This window comes from Agelaius phoeniceus, unplaced genomic scaffold (assembly GCF_051311805.1).
Source record: "Agelaius phoeniceus isolate bAgePho1 unplaced genomic scaffold, bAgePho1.hap1 Scaffold_113, whole genome shotgun sequence".
NCBI classification, from domain to species: Eukaryota; Metazoa; Chordata; class Aves; order Passeriformes; family Icteridae; genus Agelaius; species Agelaius phoeniceus.
Genome location: NW_027509877.1, coordinates 1903290 through 1922457, shown reverse-complemented (window position 1 = coordinate 1922457; position 19168 = coordinate 1903290). Strand labels below are relative to the sequence as shown.

The 19168-nt window shown below is 53.6% G+C and overlaps 2 protein-coding genes across 2 annotated transcripts in view; one reads left to right on the top strand and one right to left on the bottom strand.

Moving 5' to 3' along the window:
* LOC143693004 (uncharacterized) overlaps positions 1-19168 on the bottom strand; it is a 680702-nt gene that overhangs the window by 80572 nt on the left and 580962 nt on the right. The gene's annotated exons all lie outside the window — the stretch shown is intronic.
* Positions 17885-18472, top strand: LOC143692996 (olfactory receptor 14J1-like). Its single transcript, XM_077173080.1, has one exon. It carries the CDS (start codon positions 17885-17887, stop codon positions 18470-18472), a length of 588 nt encoding a protein of 195 aa, XP_077029195.1.

The window sequence follows — 19168 nt, the reverse complement described above, 5'->3', positions numbered from 1 at the left end:
CACCGTGCCCGGGCTGGGGCTGGGGCTGGGGCTGGGGCTGGGGCAGCCCGACACAAACAAAGCCCCATGGTGGGAGCAGAGGTGGGACTCCAGAACCTGTGCAGGGGCTGCTTTGCTGTGCAGGCAAGGAAGGGCTTGGGCTGCTCAGCTGCCCTTGTTTGCTTTGGGATCACCGTGATTTTGGGGGCAGTGCAGGGGGGAAGAGAGAAAGTGTGGGCTTCCCTCAGCCATGGCTGGGTTTTTCCCTACCATGTAGGAGTTGGGCCTTCCTCAAGGCCCTGACAGAGATAAGAGTTTTTCCAGTTTTTCTTGCTTTCCCTTTTTGCATCTAATCTCTTTTCAAGAATGTGTTGTTTGTTTTTCGAGAGGAAGCGTTCTAGGTGGTCCAGTGTGGATGGGGAAGTGCTTGGGAGCAGCTGTGGCGTGGATGGGCCCTGCCCTTGGAGAAGGCTGAGGCCATGGTTTGGGAGCAGCTTTTCTTGCAGCCGTGGCTGGCGTGAGGTGGGTCCCTGTGTGCTTGGCAGGGTGGGATCAGAGCTTTTGGGAGATGGCAGCGAGCACAGGAGCATCCTGCTCTGGGCAGCTGCTGAGGGCTGGATGTGCCGTGGCTGGCTGCAGGCTGGGCACATGTCCTGCCCTCCTGCTCTGCTGCCAAAGGCAGCAGGGATGGGCAGCTCTGGGCACAGCTCTGGGCTCAGCCAGCACGGCCTGGGCACCGCAGGCCTTGGCACAAGGGCACAGGAGCCCTCAGCTGACGGGCGGTTTCTGCTTTCTCTCCTTGCAGCCGGGCTCTGCGGCTGCTGAGGCTGCTCTGGGCTCTGCCAGGGCTCTGCTGGGCTCAGCCCTGGGCCCAGCTGGGCTGGCTCTGCCCTCACATTGCTCTGACAGCTCTGCATCAGACGAGCCCGTTGCGAGCACAGCGCCTGAGCTTTCTGCTTTGGCAGCTGAGTGAGACTCTGCTGCAGGCCCAGAGATTGCAGCTGGGGACACACATCCAATTGGCAAGGACCCAAACTCTCCACAGTCCCAGCTGAACGCCTGGATCTGTACAGGCTGTTTTGTCTGTCCCATTCTTCCTTCTTGATTGGCTGGAATTGTGCAGTTGCACTTTCTTCCTCCTCTAGAAGTGCCACGAATGGGCCAAAGCTGGCGAGTGGGCCGTGCTCCTGAGGCAGTGCAGTCTGGAGCTGGTGGATGGAGAATTGCCCTTCTGCACTGCCAAACCAGAGCAAAAATCTGTCAGTGGGACTTTGTGTCTCTAAGAAATCCCTGACAGTTTCAAAGGGACTGTGCAGCTCATTTCCAGGCTGAGAAGGAAGGGCATCTTCTAAAGGATTTGGGGTTTGACAGAGTTTCCATTCCCCGTCCTGCTTGGAGCTGGCAGGGCACAAAGCAATTTCCCATTGCTTCACCCACAATTTAACAATGTTGGAAACAACCTCAAAAACTTTTAAAAAAGGGTGCTGAAGTCAGCAAGATGGATCCATGGCATCAGCACATTTACAATGTAAATAACTGAGTTCTCTTTTTCAAAAGATCATGTACCTCTTAATGCAAAGAATGTAACTTTGCATTTATGTTTTGTTTTTTTCACTAACATTATGTTATGTTTTTTCACTAACACTTGGATTTTATTCTTATCTTCTACAATTTACCTATTGTTTTCCTTTTTCCTTTTTTTTCCTTTAAATAGAAAACATGTCCTATCAAAGGAATGTCCTTTGCTCCTGGTTCCCGTGTGGAGCAGCTCCCTTCCTGCTGGCTGAGCTGCTCAGGCAGTGCCCAGCAGCCCCTGGCCCTGCAGGGCTGAGGCTTTTCCCTGTTGCTGGGCACAGACTGATGGAGCAGCACTGCTGAACACGGGCACACAGAGGGACCAGGAGCAGCTGCCTCTGTCCACCTGAGGCTCCAAGGCCAACCTCTGAGCAGCCAGGGCTGGAAGAGACTGGCAGGATCTGATCCCTGACTCTGGGCCAGGGCTGCACAAATGACCCCACAGCAGCAGCAGCAGCAGCAGCAGCAGCAGCAGCAGCAGCAGCAGATGGAGCTGACTTTCAGCACAGCCCCTGCCCCTGTTCCCTCCCGTGTGCAGCGGTGTCACAGCAGCCTGAGGCACCTGGGAGCCCCCAGAGCCAGCAGGGACTTGAGATGGCAGCCCTGGGCTCCTGGAGGCTGTGCAAGGAACGGAGCTGGGCACTCCCTGTCCATGGGGAGCTTGCAGATGGAAAAGGCTGCTGTGCCCAGGCAGCTCCAAGGGCACAGAAAGGAGGCTCTGGAGCACTGGATCTGGGCCAGTGCCACAGTCCTGGGCAGCAGCCAGCCAGCCCTGGGGGAACAGAGGGCACAGCACGAGGGACAGAAGCAGGCAAGGGCAGAGACTGGAGAGAGCCAGAGCCAGGAGCAGGAACAGCTGCTCCATTGCACTCCTGGAGAAAGCTCTTGGATGGTTCAAAGTGCTGAAAGGCATGAAGGGCAGAGAGGAGGCCACAGCAAACAATGCTCCTGTTTGCACAGCCTCCCCTCTCCGTGTCCCAGAAGGAATTGGATGGACTGGATTCGTCTCTCCGAGTGGTCTCGTTCAGCATGAGCAGCTCAGCACCAGGAGCTGAAGGAGCTGAAGCCTCAGGCCACAGGAGCTGGGCAAGAGGAGACTTTCTGAGCAAATGAATGCTGCTAACATGGACCCAGCTGAATGCAGTGGATAGAATCATGGAATCACAGAATCCTTTCTGTTGGAAAAGCCCTCTGAGCTCACCCAGTGCAGCCGCTCACCCAGCAGTGCCAAGCCCAGCACTAAACCACGTCCCTGAAGTGCCAAGGCCTGGACACCAGCCCTGAGTGAGGCCTGGACAGCAGGCCCTGAGCCCAAGGTGGCCTCTGGATGAACCTTCCAGGCAAAGGTTATCTTTGTATCTGCTCCCTGATGAGATATGCATGGTCATTAGCACTGTGATAGATGTAGCCACTCCTTAGTGAAACATGTATTGACCTTTATGTATTTAGAAGTCAGACAAGGCCATGAAATCTGACATCTGGCCTTGTTTGGGGCTGAATGGTCAAAGTCAGCTCCCTTGGTTCCTCCAGGGGCCCTGGCCAGGCTTTGGGAGGGAGCCAAGAGGAGGATGAAAGCAGATGTTGCCACACTAGAAGTGCTGTCAGTTTGTCCATTCAGCACTGTCAGAGCTGGGCCCTCTCCCAGCGGGGTTGGAGCCTCACCTGTGGCTGGAGGCACCTGCAGGAATTGCCAGTGCCCAGGAGTGGCTCTGCAGCCCTTGGCTGTGACAGCTTCCCCAGCTGCTGTGTGGGTCTGGGCGATGGTAAAGGCTGAGGGTAACTGGGGCTGGATCTTTCTCAATCACTGCAGGCAATCTTTGGTGGGGATGGTTGGGTGCATTGCTGAGCTGCTCCTGTTGTGATTCTTTGCTGCTTTGAACTGCAGGAAATGACACTGATTCCTTCAGTTGGAGTCTGTGTCTTTGGTGCTGACCCTGCCCACTGGTCAAACCAAACTGGCACAGTCTGGCCAGATCCCAACAAAATGTCACTTGTTCAATGTCAATGTGAGGAATCAGTGCCATCAGAAATTCCCAGATGGGAAGCCCTTCCCTGGAGTTCCCTGGCTCTGGAGTGGGCTGAGGTGGGAGCCCCGTGGGAGCAGTGGGGCAGTCGGGTAAAAGAGGCTGCACCCCTGGATGTCTTCAAATGCATCCAAAAATTGCACATGGAAAAGGAAAAGACCTTGTGGGCTTGGGCAGACAAAGATGAATTTGTTAAGAGTCCAAAGGAAACAGCACCTTCAGAAGGAACAATTTTTGTTGGAATGCTCCCACATGGGGTGACAGAAGAAGGTTTTCATCTTGAGCTCAGATGCATTGGTGCAAGTGAAATATCAATATAATTAATTACTATATATGTATTTATAGTATAATAAGACCTTCATATATATATTTTTATATGTATGTCTAGGTCTGTCTATCTATATCAATATGTTTATCTACATATAAAATTATAATAATGTGAAATAGTGCTGACAATACTAATTTGGTAGCTTTGGCTGCTCAGGGATGTAACACTAACTACCCTACAGAACAGGATTGGCCAGGACCCTAATGTCAGTGGTCAACTTTGTGAGATTGTATACAGTGAACAAAAGAGGAAGGGAGGAAATTGGCTGTTTTTACAGGGTTTGCTGATACTGTGATGCAGAGTGCTTTGTCTGTTCCTGCAAAAAATACAGTGATTAAGCCTGCAGGGTTTTTCATGTACCAGGCTATGCACAAGCTGCAGGATTGGTTGCATGGGTGAAGGGGTTGTTTAAAAAGCAGTTGACAAAATGAGGAGATGGGAACCTTTGCCCATGGAGAACCCATCTCCCAGATGTGCTCCATGCCCTTAACAATGGCCCACTGGGGAAATGGAAACCCCCTGGCTGTGCACGGCTGCCCCCAGTTTGCAAATCCAACCTTGGGCAGTGAGACTTGAACTGCCTGGGAAATTGTTCTGGCTGTGATGGCCCCTGGCAGGGCCAGCCCAGAGGCTGCAGGGCTGGGCCTTCATGCACTGGAATTAATTAGGGGAAATTCAAAGCAAATGAGAGCTATCAATACTGAAACAGGAATTCAGATTCCTCCAGGACACTTTGGTTTGATAACTGCTCACTCGAGCTTGGCCTTGCAAAGTGTTCCTGTCATGAGAGGAGGAATTATTGTTGCAGATAGCAAGGAGAAATTAAAGGAATTGTGTTCAACAATAGTGACCAGGATTGGATTAGTCAACCCCATGACAGGGTAGCACAATTATTGATATTGCAATTTTAGGAATGATTGTGAAAAAAGGAGATCCACCTGCAATCACCACCGTTTGTGGAGATAAAGGGTTTGGATCCAGCAGCCCTAATAATGGAGCCAGAGTGTGGGTCCGGAGGCCAAATGGCCCTCCCGAGGCAGCTGAAGGAGCAGCTCCTGGGAAAGACAACTCTGAGTCCTGAAACCTGGGCAGGAACAATGGGAATGTGTCCCTGCAGCCAAGTGTTCTGTGTGAGAACAAGTAGATCTGACAGGATATTGTTTTCCACATGCTGCCAGACCAAATCTCCCTGTTTGCCCCAAGGGCCCCTTTGGCAAATGCTCTGATCCACGGGGCTCCATGTGAAGGCTGCTGTGACACTGAGGGACTTGCACAGGAATTGCATCCAGGAGCCCGGGTGCCCCTCAGGGACTGGGACCCGGCCCCTTCCAGCCAGAGGGGAAAGGGCCCCCCCAGGCCTTGTTAGCCACAGACAGCATGGTAAAGCTGAACAGCAAAGGGCCTGGGGACATTATTCTGGAATTAAAAAGGTGCCAGCTCCATGGACAACAGAATTCTTGTTCCTAACTCCAATGAGATTGAGAAAAATGGATGAAGAACGGTGTCACCAAAGTACTACTGATGTCTGTAAGGTGTACCTTGATAGTCAGCCAGAATCTTTGTCTGCCACAAACACCTCTAGTGTTTGACCAAGGGGTTAGTCATCAAAATGTCATGATGAGTTCTGAAGGATTGCTGAGCTTATCCTTTTGTAATTCTTTGCAGCTGTGCATGATATAAATGCCACAATTCCTTCAGTTGGTGTCTGTGTCTTTGGTAGTGAGCCTGCCCACTGGTGAAACAGGGCCCCCTCTTGCCTAAGTGTTACCTGGCAAGGCAAAAAGCCTCCCTCCAAAATTCCCCCTTCCTCCTTGTTCCCCCCCTTCATACCCTGAGCATGATGTGCTCTGGTCTGGGCTGTGCCCGGGGTCAGTTGGGGTCACCTGTCCTGGCTGTGTCCCCTGCCAAGCTCCCCCGCAGCCCCAGCCCCTCCCCAGTGTGGCTGGACGAGGGGCAGGACAGGCCTTGGCTGTGCTGCAGCTCAGCAAGAACAAAACCATCTCTGCGTGCTCAGCGCTGTGCTCAGCACCCGGCCCAGCAGTGTCTCAGTGCCAGGGGCTGTGCCCTCAGTGCCTGCCAGGGCTTTCCATGGCAACTTCCAGGCCAGGTGACCCAGGTGTCCCCCCCAGTGCCGGTTGCCATGGAAACAGTGCCCAGCGCTGCCCCTTTCTGTCTGGCTGACCTGGCCTTTGGTCCTGGCAGTGCCCTTGGCTGCTGGTTCCTGGTGCCCGAGCGGCCAGCGCGGCACAGGGCAGGTGGCCATGGCACAGCCCCCAGCAAGGGATCCCCTCTGGCTCTGGGCACTGACACTAGCCCTGAGCAAGGGGCCCAGGCCAGCTTTCCATGGCCACCAACCATCACAACGGCTCCGGGCATTGCTTGCCATGGCACCAAACCAAGGAACGGGTCCCCGTGGCCGTTGCCATAGCACCTGGTGGCACCAACCAGTGTCACTGCAATTGTACCTGGAACAGCCCTGGCACCGTTTTGTCCTCAGGGTTGCCATGGCAGCCCAGGGCAGCAGCAGCTCTGCAGGCAAGGGGCCATGGAACCTGGCTGCAGAAATGGCTCCTTGGGCTGCTTTCCAAGGAAACCTGAACTGATGGCGGTTGCCGTGGCACCCAAACCCAGCAGTGGGGTCCCTGCAGTGTCCATGGCAACAGTCCCTTGCAATGGCTCAGTGCAGGTTGGGATGATGATCCACCCTCACAGCTGGCCCAGGGCAGGTCTGGAGTGCTCTTGGTGGCACCCTGGGCTTGGCACACACTTGAGGAGGATGTCTGTTTGCAATGGGGAAACTCAGGAGTTTTAGATGGCTTCAAAACTCAAAGAAGGAAAATCCCTCTTTGCCTGAGTGCAGCCACTTCTCCAAGCAAAGCAGGTCCCAGGTGAGTGAGGAGAGACACCATGGGCTTGGGGAATGTGGAGCAAGGTTGTCCACACTGGCTCAGAGCTCAAGGCACAGCTTCTCTGAGCAGGCCAGACCTCCTTAGGACAGTCCCTGCATCAATATCAGTCACTGAATGCTGCAGTCACCTCTTGTGTAATAAGAAAAGCAATAAAAGACACCCTTTAAAATAGGAATACATATTTCCTAGAAGCTCTTTGAGCTATTTCTCCATAACTTTCAAAGGAAACCCTCCTAATGAACTGCACAGGAGCAGAGGGAAATCAAGGCAGAGCCATTGTTTGTCAGGACTTGCTTGATCCTCATGAGCCTCACTGTGCATTTGGAGCTGAGCCCTGGAACCTCAGGGCCTGGGAGGAGATTGCACAAACCTTGCCTGGAGTCAGAGTCAGAGGAAACACCCAAAGTGTCTCCAGGCATTCATGGCTCCCACTGAGGTCCCTGTCCAACACAGGCTCCTCATGGACTCCTTGGTGTTGCCTTCTTGGGAAGGCGGCAGTGACCTGGTTTCGAAGTCTAGCACGGCGATCTCTTCCTGGGATCCCTCATGGCCAATAACGGACGCTAACACCAATGTGGTGGACGGTTAAAGGCATTTATTGAGGGGTCTCAAGGGTATTTATGGACTAAGGGGTTTCTCTACGTCAGACAGGGGTTTGGCTATACTTTCTAGGGTTAGTATGGAGTGGAAAGTTACTGGCATCCATAGGTTAGGGGGGCTACCTGTTTGGCTACATTCCAAGGGTGATCCTTATCTATGGGGAGAGGGGCAGGAGGATTCCTGTAATTTTCCGTCACAGCCCGAAATCTTCCGAACGCCTGTCCCTTACCTACCACACTTCCCCCCCCTCTTTCACAAATGAACGAGGTAATCTTATACATAGGCACTGAAATGAGGTAGGAGGTTGAGATCTGACTAGGGAAAAGGGTCTTGGGAAACCTGAGTAAGTTTCTGCCAGGCAAGTCTCTCGTGACTGGCAGTGTTCCCTGTTGGATTCACAGGAATTGTTGCTGTCCCACGAACAGGATGCTAGCCCGTTCTAGGTGGGCCTGAACGAATGAGACTAGCTTGTTCAGCAGGCATGGCCCGAAGGTAATAGCTAAAAGCAGCATTGCCAATGGACTTATTAGGGTAGAAATTAGGGTGGTTAGCCATGGTGATTGATTGAACCAGGATTGGAACCAGCCCTGTTGGGCTTCCTTGTCTTTCTGTCTCTGAGCCAGTCTGTTTCGGAGTTCTGCCATGGAGTCTCTAACGACTCCTGTGTGGTCAGCGTAGAAACAACATTCCTCTTTCAAGGTGGCACACAGGCCCCTTTGCTGCATGAACAGGAGATCCAGTCCTCGCCTGTTCTGCAGGACCACTTCTGAGAGCGAGGAGACTGACTTTTCTAGAAAGGAAATGGATTTCTCGATCCTCTGCAGGTCCTCATCGATGGCCGTCTGCAGCTGGGACATTCCTTGGTGTTGAGTTGCTAGGGCTGAGACACCTGTTGCCGTTCCAGCCGCCCCTAGGCCGAGCAGCATTGCGATAGTTATACCTGTTAATATTTCTCTCTTGTGGAGCCAGCTGTTTTCTTCGAAAAGGTGGTACACTTCTTTGTCTGAGTGGTACAGGACCCTAGGGACGATCAGAACTTGAACACAAAAGTCGTTAGAGTTATCGAATTTGGCAAGAAACACGCAGGGACTCACTCCAGATCTCTGGCAAACCCACATCCCAGATGCAGATGGGACTACCCATTATTATTTTTCCTGTCGGGCTCAACTACTTCGGTGCAGATGTCACCTTTCCGCTTAGCTAGGGTTGCATTGCTGAAGCATCTGCCCTGACTTGTGACTTGACTCAGGGTAATTCTTTTGCGGTGTGTGTTTTATCTGTACTGGTGAGGGGCATCGGCTGTGGAATAGCTGAAGGGGGTATCTAAAGCGACTCTTTCGTAAAAGGGGGGTTTAACATCGTAGCAAAGCTATCAGGAATCGGTTAGGTTAGGGTTAGATTCATTCAGAGATAGAAAGTTAGCTTCTAACATGTGAAGGATTGGGTCTGAGCTTGACCTGGCTGAGTGGCTTATTTGGAAGGCTTCCTCATTGCCAGTCAGGATGTCGGTGACCCTTGTGGGCAAGGCTTTGGGGTAGGTCATGTTTCTCTCTTTCTGTGTGCTTTTGATCACTTTGTTGGGCCCAACCGCTCTGGGTGCTGATGGTGGGAGTCTGGTAATTCGCACATTCACTCACTTTTCTGACTCTTGAAGGACTACTGTCCATGCTTTGCTCACGGCTCAGCTGGGGTGATCCGGCTGCAAGACTGTCATGTTATAGTGAGTGCACTTCTGGAATTTGGGGACTTTATGGTGGTTTCGATAGAAACTTCGCTGAAGGAAGACGGGTGTTTTGCAGCCTGCGGGTGCCCAGGTGAACTGTAGGAATCTGTCAGGCTCTTGTGGGTCCCACCCAGGTCCTGATGGCCTGGTGTCTGTAACTATTGTTTCACAGCCCCAGTGCCCACAGTATCTCCACCCTGGGCGATTGCAATAACTTTTTCTTGCGTTTGAGGCTGGGCACCAGTAGGATAGGTACATGTGTGAGGCGTGTGAAGAATAGGGGTCTACCTTTGGTTGTTCTGGAAACAGGTCAGTGACGTGAAGCACGAAGGACGGGGCGTTTGGCGTGGTGATGTCTCTGAGCATCTTGTCTCCAGCAAGAAGTTGCATGACCCACCTGAAGGGCTGATGAGGGTAGTAGTCTGGGCTGGCTTGCCCTCTGGCGACAAGCCCCAACAGCATAATCACACAGAAACACTGTTGTTGCTTGGGTCTCACCCGTGCGGGTCTCTTGGGTGCTGTCCGGCGGCTTGGTGGACTGTCACTTTCCTCTGGAAGGGGAATGTACGCATCTCGGGGACGACCCATAAGCATGTCCTGTAAATAGAAACTCACAATTCTCATCAGCCCTGTCCTGCCCACTGTGAAGGTCGGGCTTGATCGACCTAAGTGGACACCACTTAATTTTGCCGTCTTTTTTGACAGCTGCGTACCCTCGTCCTGTGAGCATCAACTTCCAGCCCTGTTTTCATTCGCTTAGCTCATTTCTAATTACAACTTGCGGGCCTTCTTCTAGCTCTCTGGTGGCCCAGTGTTTTTGGACGGGGCTGTTTGTTTCATCTCCTCTAGGAAATTGATTCAGTGCTAGCAAAGCAGTTGCTAGTATGCGTGCCTGATCTCCCGGGGGAATAGAATTGGCAAAGCCCTCAGCTTTTGCCAACACCTCCAGCCTGGTTTTCAGGGTCTGATTCGCCTGCTTGACTATGGCCTGCCTGGTACTGTTATACAGGATACTCTGTACTAATGTGATGCCCCATTTCGAGGCGAATTCTCGCATTGGTTTGGAGGTGAAGTTGGAACCGTTGTCAGTCTTGATTTGTTTGGGGATGCCAAGCCACGCCATGGCTGTCAGCCAGTGCTGAATTGTGGCTTTAGAGTTAGTTTTGGGGTGCTGTGTGCATTCTGCTGAAAGTGTCTACCGTCACGGCAAGCCATGCTCGGGGCTTCAGCAGTTGACACAAGGTGAAGTCCGACTGCCAGATTTGTGAAGGCTTGAGACCTCTTGGGTTAATTCCACTGGTCCACAGGGGTGACTTCTGGCAGTGAGGACAGGTAGCCACCACACGTCTTGCATCTGCTGTTGAAATCCCGCATCTCTTCGCCAGGGCCTTGTCCCTGATATGGAGTGATTCATGCAGCTGACGAGCTTCTTGCAATGTCCATACGCCTTTTGCTGCGGCGTCCGCCTTGTTGTTGCCTGTCTGGAAGTAACTTTTGATTGGGTCGTGGCTGTTGGCGTGAATGATGGATACGGTGCTTTGTCTTGAGGAGAGCGCTTCTTCCAGCATTAGGGCTGCTGTAGATGTTGACACACCTGGTCCTGCCATGGCTAGGCAAAGCCTTGCCACGAATATAGAGTCTGTTACTATATTGAGGTGTTCATCTTTGAAAAGTCCGCACGCTAAGACCACTGCTGCTGCTTCCAGTTGCTGCACTGACAGTGTGGGGTCACATGCTTTGATGCAATGCCATTGCTCTCCTGCCTGCCACACTGCCGTTGCAGTAGAAGTCGTGGGGGAAGCATCCGTGAAGACGGTTGGTCCTGGCTGCGGTCGGTCCTTGACTTTTGGCGGTATGTCTATGTCGACGATGGTCAGCAGCCGAGTCCAGGGTGGTTTTGCAGAGTAGGAGATTTCTCTTCTGAAGCCGGTGAGAGCAAGGGCTAGGTGCTCTGAAATTGCGGGTGACTCCGCAGACAGTTGCTTGCGAAAGGGAAGATGTATTCTTGTCAGCTCAGTTCCTAGGTGTCTCAAGGCGAGTTTCTTGCTTTTCCTGATAAGGTTGGCGACGCATTCGATTCCTGGGGAGAATGCACGAGCAGGTCTCCCGAGGACTACCCATTGGATCGGCCGGGACTTTTTGGTAGGCCCTTGTGCCAGTGCCGTCACTCCGCCCTTTGGTGTGAAGTGGACGTATAAGTCCAGGGACATGGCCGGGTTCCACCTGGCTAGCGTGCTAGTGGACATCTGCTGGTCGATGAAATCGAGGGAGCTCGCCGCTTGCGGTGTCAGCTCCTTGGGTTCCCAGGGGTGTTGTCTCTTCAGGAGGTCATATAAAGGGTCCATGACCTCAGGGGGGATCGGGACAATGTTACGGACCCACTGCAGCGATCCTACCAGGCATTGCACATCGTGAAGTGTCCTGATGTCCCGGTTGATCTTTACCTTGGGAGGAGTCACGTAGGAGCTTGTGATTCCCACTCCCAGGAAGGTCATGCAGGGCCCTCTCTTGACCTTTGCACTTGCGATCTTGAAGCTGTTGGCCCGGAGGGTTTCTATGATTGTAGACACTAGGTGGTCTACCTGACTCGTCGATGGTGCAGCGACTAGGATGTCGTCCATGTATTGGATGATGGTTGTGGCAGGGTAGGAATGTCGGACTGGCATCAGTGCTCTGTCCACGGTGACCTGGCAGATAACAGGACTGTCCACTAGGCCCTGTGGAAGCACCCTCCATTGGAAATGGAGGTTGGGCCGATTACCGTTTGGAAACGCAACGGAAAAGGCAAAGCGTTCTCTGTCGTCCGGATGCAGGGGTATCGAGAAGAAACAGTCTTTGATGTCCAGTACTGCGCACGGCTGTCTTTCAGGGATAGCTGAATTCATGGGTAACAGTGTCTGGACTGGACCCATGGGTTGAATCGTCTTGTTCACCTCTCTCAGGTCGTGGACGAGACGATAACCCTCTCCGGACCTTTTGGGGATTACAAACACAGGGGTGTTCCATGGACTGGTGGAGGGTTCTATGTGACCCTTTTGCAGTTCACGGTTGACCAGTTCCAGCAAAGCTGCCACTCGAGGCTCTGACAAAGGCCACTGCTCCCTCCAAATAGGATCTGATGATTTCCAAGTCAATTTGATCGGCAGCTGAGGGTGTATAGCAGTGGCCCTTATGATAAATTTGTAATCTTGACTCCTAGCATAGCAAGGACGTCTCTTCTTATTAGTGGCGAAGAGTTTTGCAAAATGTAGGGGTAAATCGCTACTGTCTGTTCTGGTCCCTTGTTCGTGTGAAGTGTTATAGCCACCAGCTGGGTGCTTTTCCACGCCCGGGTTTGTCCCCCCACCCCGTTCAACTGGAGGGACTTTCTTAAACTGCCAGTGCCTGGGCCAATGCAACTGGGGGAGAATCGTGCAGTCTGATCCCGTGTCTACCCAAAACTGAAGTCCTACGATGTGGGGGTCCTGACTGCCATAGAGGCGGCATGTCTCCTACATCATCAGGGGTTCCTTCCCTATTTTCATGGCCAGGGCCACCCAGGGGTCCCAGTTTGGGGCGTCCCTTGCTGGTCCTGTAGCGCTTGCGTGGCTTGTGATGGTGGGGGGTGCGAGGGTACGGTTGGTGGTACTGCATAGCCCTGCCATTGTATCGCTGGCGGGGGTGCGATACTGACTGCTTCCTGTGGGAGCATAGGGCGTGAAGATCCCCTGCCCCACTGTGGGTTGGCATAGATGGGCTGTCTCGCATCTATAGCGGGAGGGGGCTGAATCTCGCACGTCTTCTCCCTCTCAAAAAGCATACAGCTTATTTGCACTATATCAAAAGGGAGTAAATCATCATTGCTAAAGACTATCCACGAGAGTGGAAACCATCTCTGAGTTAATTCTTTTTTCTGAAATAGCTTTTACTATTGCCTGAATGTCTTTGGAATTAACGGGAGTATACGTTCTTTGCTGGTTCTCCTGGGGTCCTGTGATTCTCACCGGGAAGGCATGCACTGATGCTGCGGGTGCCCATCCCGCGCATTCAATTTTGATTTTACCCCAATCGGTGAGTTCGTATTGGGGCTGGTTCCCGACTGTGTTAAAAGTTTTATTTGGTTTCGTCTGAAACTGCATTGATTCTGTTTTCTCTGCTTCCGAGTCGCTGCTGGACTCGGTCAGCTCTGCAGGGCGGTCTGGGGAGCTGTGGTTCTCTTCAGAGTCGAAAGTCGACTGCCAATAAACTTCCGGTTTCCCCTGCCTTTTTGTTCGGCTTCGGCCCCACTCCTCCCCTCGGGGGCGGTGCCGCTCCCGCTCCCACTCCCTGGGCTCGCCCTGCCTCCCGCAGGGAGGGATCTCTCCCGTATATGGTGACGGCAGTGGGCGTGGCTCCTGAGCGAGTGCCCGCCCTCTGTCGCACTCTCACGCATGTGTGTCTGCTGGGCTCTACAGCTCCCGGCCGGGCATGGGCTCAGCGCTGGTTTCTCGTGCATGCGTGTCTGCGGCTGGCTGCGTTTTTGGGTTCTTCCCGCCGCAGGCCGACAGGCTCCACTCTTCTTCCCGGCCACCCGCGCCGTGTTCAAATGGGAAAGGCGGCGGATCTCCTCCGCTGCCCGCCCGCGCGCTTGCCTTCTCGATATTTCGGGCTTCTGCCGCCAATCTCGCCCAAAAGGACCGCACGCGACCCTCTGCTTCTTGCTCTAAGTCGGCTAGCGGCAGGGAAGGGATAGGCGAGGGGCCCGCGGGCATTCCGGGGGGTTCCGGAGGGGGTTTGGGCCCCGGCAGGTCTCCCGAAAGGGTCAGGGGGTCCCCCAGGGGCTCCGGGGGCTCTGGGCTCGGGGAGGGATGGGATGCGCCCGGCCCCCCCGTCTCCCTGCTCTCAATCGGGTCGCCACCAGGGGGGGTTCGCGTTATCACCCCCTCCCCCAGCTGTGGCGTGATTAACAAACAGGAACGCGCAGCGTTCCACGTCTCCTGTTTTTCTAATGCTTTGCATAGGGCTGCTTCTGCCTTCTCTCACGCTTTCAGGCTTTTGCTGCTGCCTGTGGCTTTTGTGTCTTCTGCTAACGCGACAGTGCATTTCTGCTACGCTTCAGACTGCAATATATCTATGGGTCGGTCAATGACCCCGAGCTCGAGGAGTCTCGTTAAAGTGAGATTAAAATTCTTGAGCTCACATTTGATTCTCTATTGCATATGTATCGAACTTACGACCTTCGCTATCGCTTCTATATGAATCACGGGTCTCGGGGCGTCCCCCTGTTTCGCTACAGTCGTTCTTGCGCTGTGGACGCTGTCCCCCGGCCAGGAGTATCCCCGTCACCCAGACTGTTCCCGGGTTTCGGCACCACTATGTTGCCTTCTTGGGAAGGCGGCAGTGACCTGGTTTCGAAGTCCAGCACGGCGATCCCTTCCTGGGATCCCTTGGGGACAGTAACGGACGCTGACACCAATGTGGTGGACGGTTAAAGGCGTTTATTGAGGGGTCTCAAGGGTATTTATGGACTAAGGGGTTTCTCTACGTCAGACAGGGGTTTGGCTATACTTTCTAGGGTTAGTATGGAGTGGAAAGTTACTGGCATCCATAGGTTAGGGGGGCTACCTGTTTGGCTACATTCCAAGGGTGATCCTTATCTATGGGGAGAGGGGCAGGAGGATTCCTGTAATTTTCCGTAGCAGCCCGAAATCTTCCGAACGCCTGTCCCTTACCTACCACACCTTGGAGGAGAGAATTGGTGGCCAGGATGGCACAAAAACCTCTCAGACACTCAGTGTGGAAAGGAAAATGCAAAGTACCTTCAACACCTTGAGTGTCTCAGAGCATGAATGAGCCCCACTGAGTGTCAGTATAAAGCTCTCCAGGGACTCATTAACGCAGATAATTGGGGCCATGATTGCACAAACCTCTCCCGGAGTCTGGATCTAAAGGGAAACACCAAGTACCTTAAAAGAACTGAAGTACCCTGAAGCATTAATGAGCCCCACTGAATGGTGTTACTGACAAAGCCTCTCCAGGGACTAATTACAGCAGGTAATTGGAGGCCAGGATTGCACAAACCTCTGAGAGACTCCAAGGCCAAAGCCAAACCCCAAGTCCTTTGAAAAAGCTGCAGTCCCTGCAGGGAGCATGAAGGAGCCCTCAGGGCCATTGCTGAGCAAGGCTCCCCAGGGACTCCTTGCAGCAGATCCTTGAGGCCACTGGGATGTGGGCTAGGGGGGGATGCTGAGGGCAGCACAAGGGGCTGACAGTGCCCAGCCTGGCTGGGGCTGGGCCAGGAGGCCCCAGGGCCTCAGGACAAGGTGTCTCCTCCCAGCCCTTGGTGGCACAGACCCTGCTGTGCCCCAGGGCACCAAGACTTGGCTTCTCTTTGTCCCCACCTGTCATCGCTGCCTGCAGTTCTCTGCTCTGCCTGGGGCCTGGGGACACTTTCTCTGTCGTGTCCCTCAGTGGGAGCCATTAAAAGTCCAAGAAAGTTTGGAGTTGGATTCTGCCTTGGAGTTCTGGAGAGGTTTCTTCAGCTCCCTCTCAGGGACTGATGTTCAGGGCCTGAGCACAAAGCCCCAGAGGCTCATTAAAGTCCTTGTGCTGTGTCTGTGCTGCTGAGCTGGGCTGGGCTCCTGGCCCAGAGGCAGCTCCTGGTCACCAAGAAGAGCTTCAAAAGTACATTTCTCTTGATGAGCAGCTCTTGTGCCAGCCCAGCAGGGCTGGGGCACTGCCTGCAGCCAGCCCAGGCACAGCACAGAGGCACAGAGAGCTTCAATCAGTCAGGGCTGGGAAGATGCTGAGAAGTGCCTGGGGCACAATCACTGCCAGCCCTTGGCACAGGAACCTCTGGCTGCAGGACAATGCAGCTGCAGCTCCTGGAGCCATCTCCTCAAGCTGGAACATCCCAATGCCTACAGACTCTGTGAGTACAAGTCTGAGTATTTCTGGGGCAGGGGAGGTGAAATGAAGCTCTGACATACTGAGGGCTTCTGATCAGACATATAATATTTCCAAGGCAAGGATTTAATTGAAAAATGGGAAATTTCCAAAAACTTTTGTGTTCCGTTTTGTATTTTTGGAGAATGGAAGGGAGAGGGGATAAATATAAAAGAATTACATGAATATCTATTTATGAATTTTGACAAGTGCTTGAGACATCCAAACTGTTGCTTTTAGTGACCAATAGGTTCACAAGAGATCCCTAATGTGCTCTCAGCCACTTTGCCCACGGACAGCAGCAGCATCACCTTTGCTGGAGCCATCAGGCTCAGTCTGAGCTGTCCTTTCTCCAAGCTGCAAACAGAACCTGCCCCCAGCCAGTGCCCTGCAAACAGACAGGGTTCTGTAGGGCCAAGGAGAGTGCACAGAGATTTGGGCTCTGTGAGTGCTGGCAGGGAGAGATCAAGCACAGGGAAACACCTGCAGGAGGAAAATCGGCAGGAAGCAGAGAGAAGATCAGGCAATGAGAGAAAACAAACCCCAGCAATGCTGTGGCAGGGAGAGTTTAGAGATGCCCACAGGATCCCCTGCAGTGCAGCCCCTCCCTCTGAACAAGCCCCCTCCCTCCTGTGCCCCAGCCAAGCCTCTACCCTCAGGGCCGGGGCTCCAAGGCGTGCAGCCCCTCCTGTGCAGGCAGAGCTGCAGCAGAGCCGTGGGGCAGCTCTGCAGCCCCGGGCCCAGTTCCCTCTGCAGAGCACAGGGCTGGGAGCAGCTGCCCGGCCCTGGGGGCTCTGGCAGGGGGCACAGCTGGCTCAGGGTGATGCTGTCCCCAGGGCCCGGCTCTGGGCAACGCTGTCAGTGCAGCCGGGGAAGGAGCTGCATCTCCCTTCAGCCAATGCCATCAGAAGGACACGTGGAAGTCTCCCTGAAATTTCAGTCCAAGCTGGGAGCTTCAATCCAGGGTGCAAACCTGTCCTAAAGCAGCTCTGTGTTATGAGATTGATGGAGAGAGGCAGAGGTGACACTGAAAATGCTGCTGGGTTGGTGAAATGAGCAACGTGAGTCCTTGGCTACAAATGTGGAGCTGGGCTGTGGTGGAAACATCTGTTCTCAGCAGTACCTGGGGGTTTTTAAAGGGAAACATGGGGAGGTGATCACCCTCCACCTGACAAAGGTTAAAGCCCAGAGAAATTCTGAACAGGTCAGAATGATAGACAATGTCCACTAGCTCACCACTTATCACTTTGCCTCTCAGAACATGCTCTCTATTCCCTAAGGGCAGTAGAAATGCTGAGGGTTTCTGATATTCAAGTACACCAGCAGAGGTATGGGGAAGCTTTTAAAGAAAACACCAGAACTCTTAAAAACAAGTGTATCAGTGTGTGTTCCACGGGAGAGTGTATGGGAAAAGGCTTTGATTTTGGGTACAGGTATCTGCTCCAACACTTCACTGTCCTTTTCTCCATGAACAGGTGCCCATGTGCAGCCCCAGCAAATGTCCAACAGCAGCTCCATCAGGCACTTCCTCCTGCTGGCATTGGCAGACACGTGGCAGCTGCAGCTCCTGCACTTCTGCCTCTTGCTGGGCATCTCCCTGGCTGCCCTCCTGGGCAACGGCCGCATCATCAGCGCCGTAGCCTGCGGCCACCACCTGCACACGCCCATGTTCTTCTTCCTGCTCAACCTGGCCCTCAGCGACCTGGGCTCCATCTGCACCACTGTCCCCAAAGCCATGCACAATTCCCTCTGGGACACCAGCAACATCTCCTACACTGGATGTGCTGCTCAGCTATATTTTTTTGTCTTTTTCATCTCAGCAGAGTGTTCCCTCCTGACTGTGATGTGCTATGACCGCTACGTGTCCATCTGCAAACCCCTGCACTACGGGACCCTCCTGGGCAGCAGAGCTTGTGCCCACATGGCAGCAGCTGCCTGGGCCAGTGCCTTTCTCAATGCTCTCATGCACACGGCCAATACATTTTCCCTGCCCCTGTGCTATGGCAATGCCCTGGGCCAGTTCTTCTGTGAAATCCCACAGCTCCTCAAGCTCTCCTGCTCAAAATCCCAACTCAGGGAACTTGGGGTTCTTGTAGTTACTGCTAATTTATCATTTGGTTGTTTTGTGTTCATTGTTTTCTCCTATGTGCAGATCTTCAGGGCTGTGCTGAGGATCCCCTCTGAGCAGGGATGGCACAAAGCCTTTTCCACCTGCCTCCCTCACCTGGCTGTTGTCTCCCTGTTTGTCAGCACTATCATATTTGCTCACCTGAAGCCTCCCTCCATGTCCTCCCCATCCCTGGATCTGGCCCTGTCAGTTCTGTACTCAGTTGTGCCTCCAGCCCTGAACCCCCTCATCTACAGCCTGAGGAACCAGGAGCTCAAGGCTTCAGTGTGCACACTGATGACTGGATGCTTTCACAAACATTAAACTGCTGGACCATTTCTACAAATCACTTGTAATAAAAGTAATCTTTCATATTTCTTGTTGGTTTGGATGTAGGGTCTTTTTTCCCTTGTTTTAGTTTTTCATACTATCTACAGAGGAATGTCATTGTTTCTGCCATTTGTTATTTGGTTTCTCTACACCTTCCCTGTGGCCACAGACTGTGTCAATGAGGGGCTGTGCACTCTTGATGGTTGTAAAGGAACTAAAGGATCTCCCAGCAGAGTTTTCTGCAGAGATGCCCTTGTGTTGCCTTCTCTGGAGCTGCAGCAGCCATGTCTGTGTGCAGAGCTGGGGCAGATCAGGGCTGGCCCAGCAGCTGTGCCCAGCAGCAGCAGCAGCAGCACTTGGTGTTGCCAGTGCTGCTGCCATGGCCCTGCCCCGCTGCCCTGGTGGCCCTGGTGTTGCTGCAGGGCCTGAGTGCTCTCGGGGCCAGGCACAGCCCTGGGGGTGGCAGTGCCGGGGCTGCAGCAGGGACAGGCCATGGGCACTGCTGGGGCAGCGCTGACGCCTCAGGCCAGGCCCTGGGGGCTCCAGGCTCCTTGCCCAGGCTCTCTCAAGAACACGGCCAGGCCAATGCTCAGCACAGAAACCCCCATGAGCAGCCCCAGGCTGGCCGTGGGCAGGCTGGGGGCAAACAGCATGGCTGGGGCTCTGCAAGGGCCCTGGGGCAGACGGGAA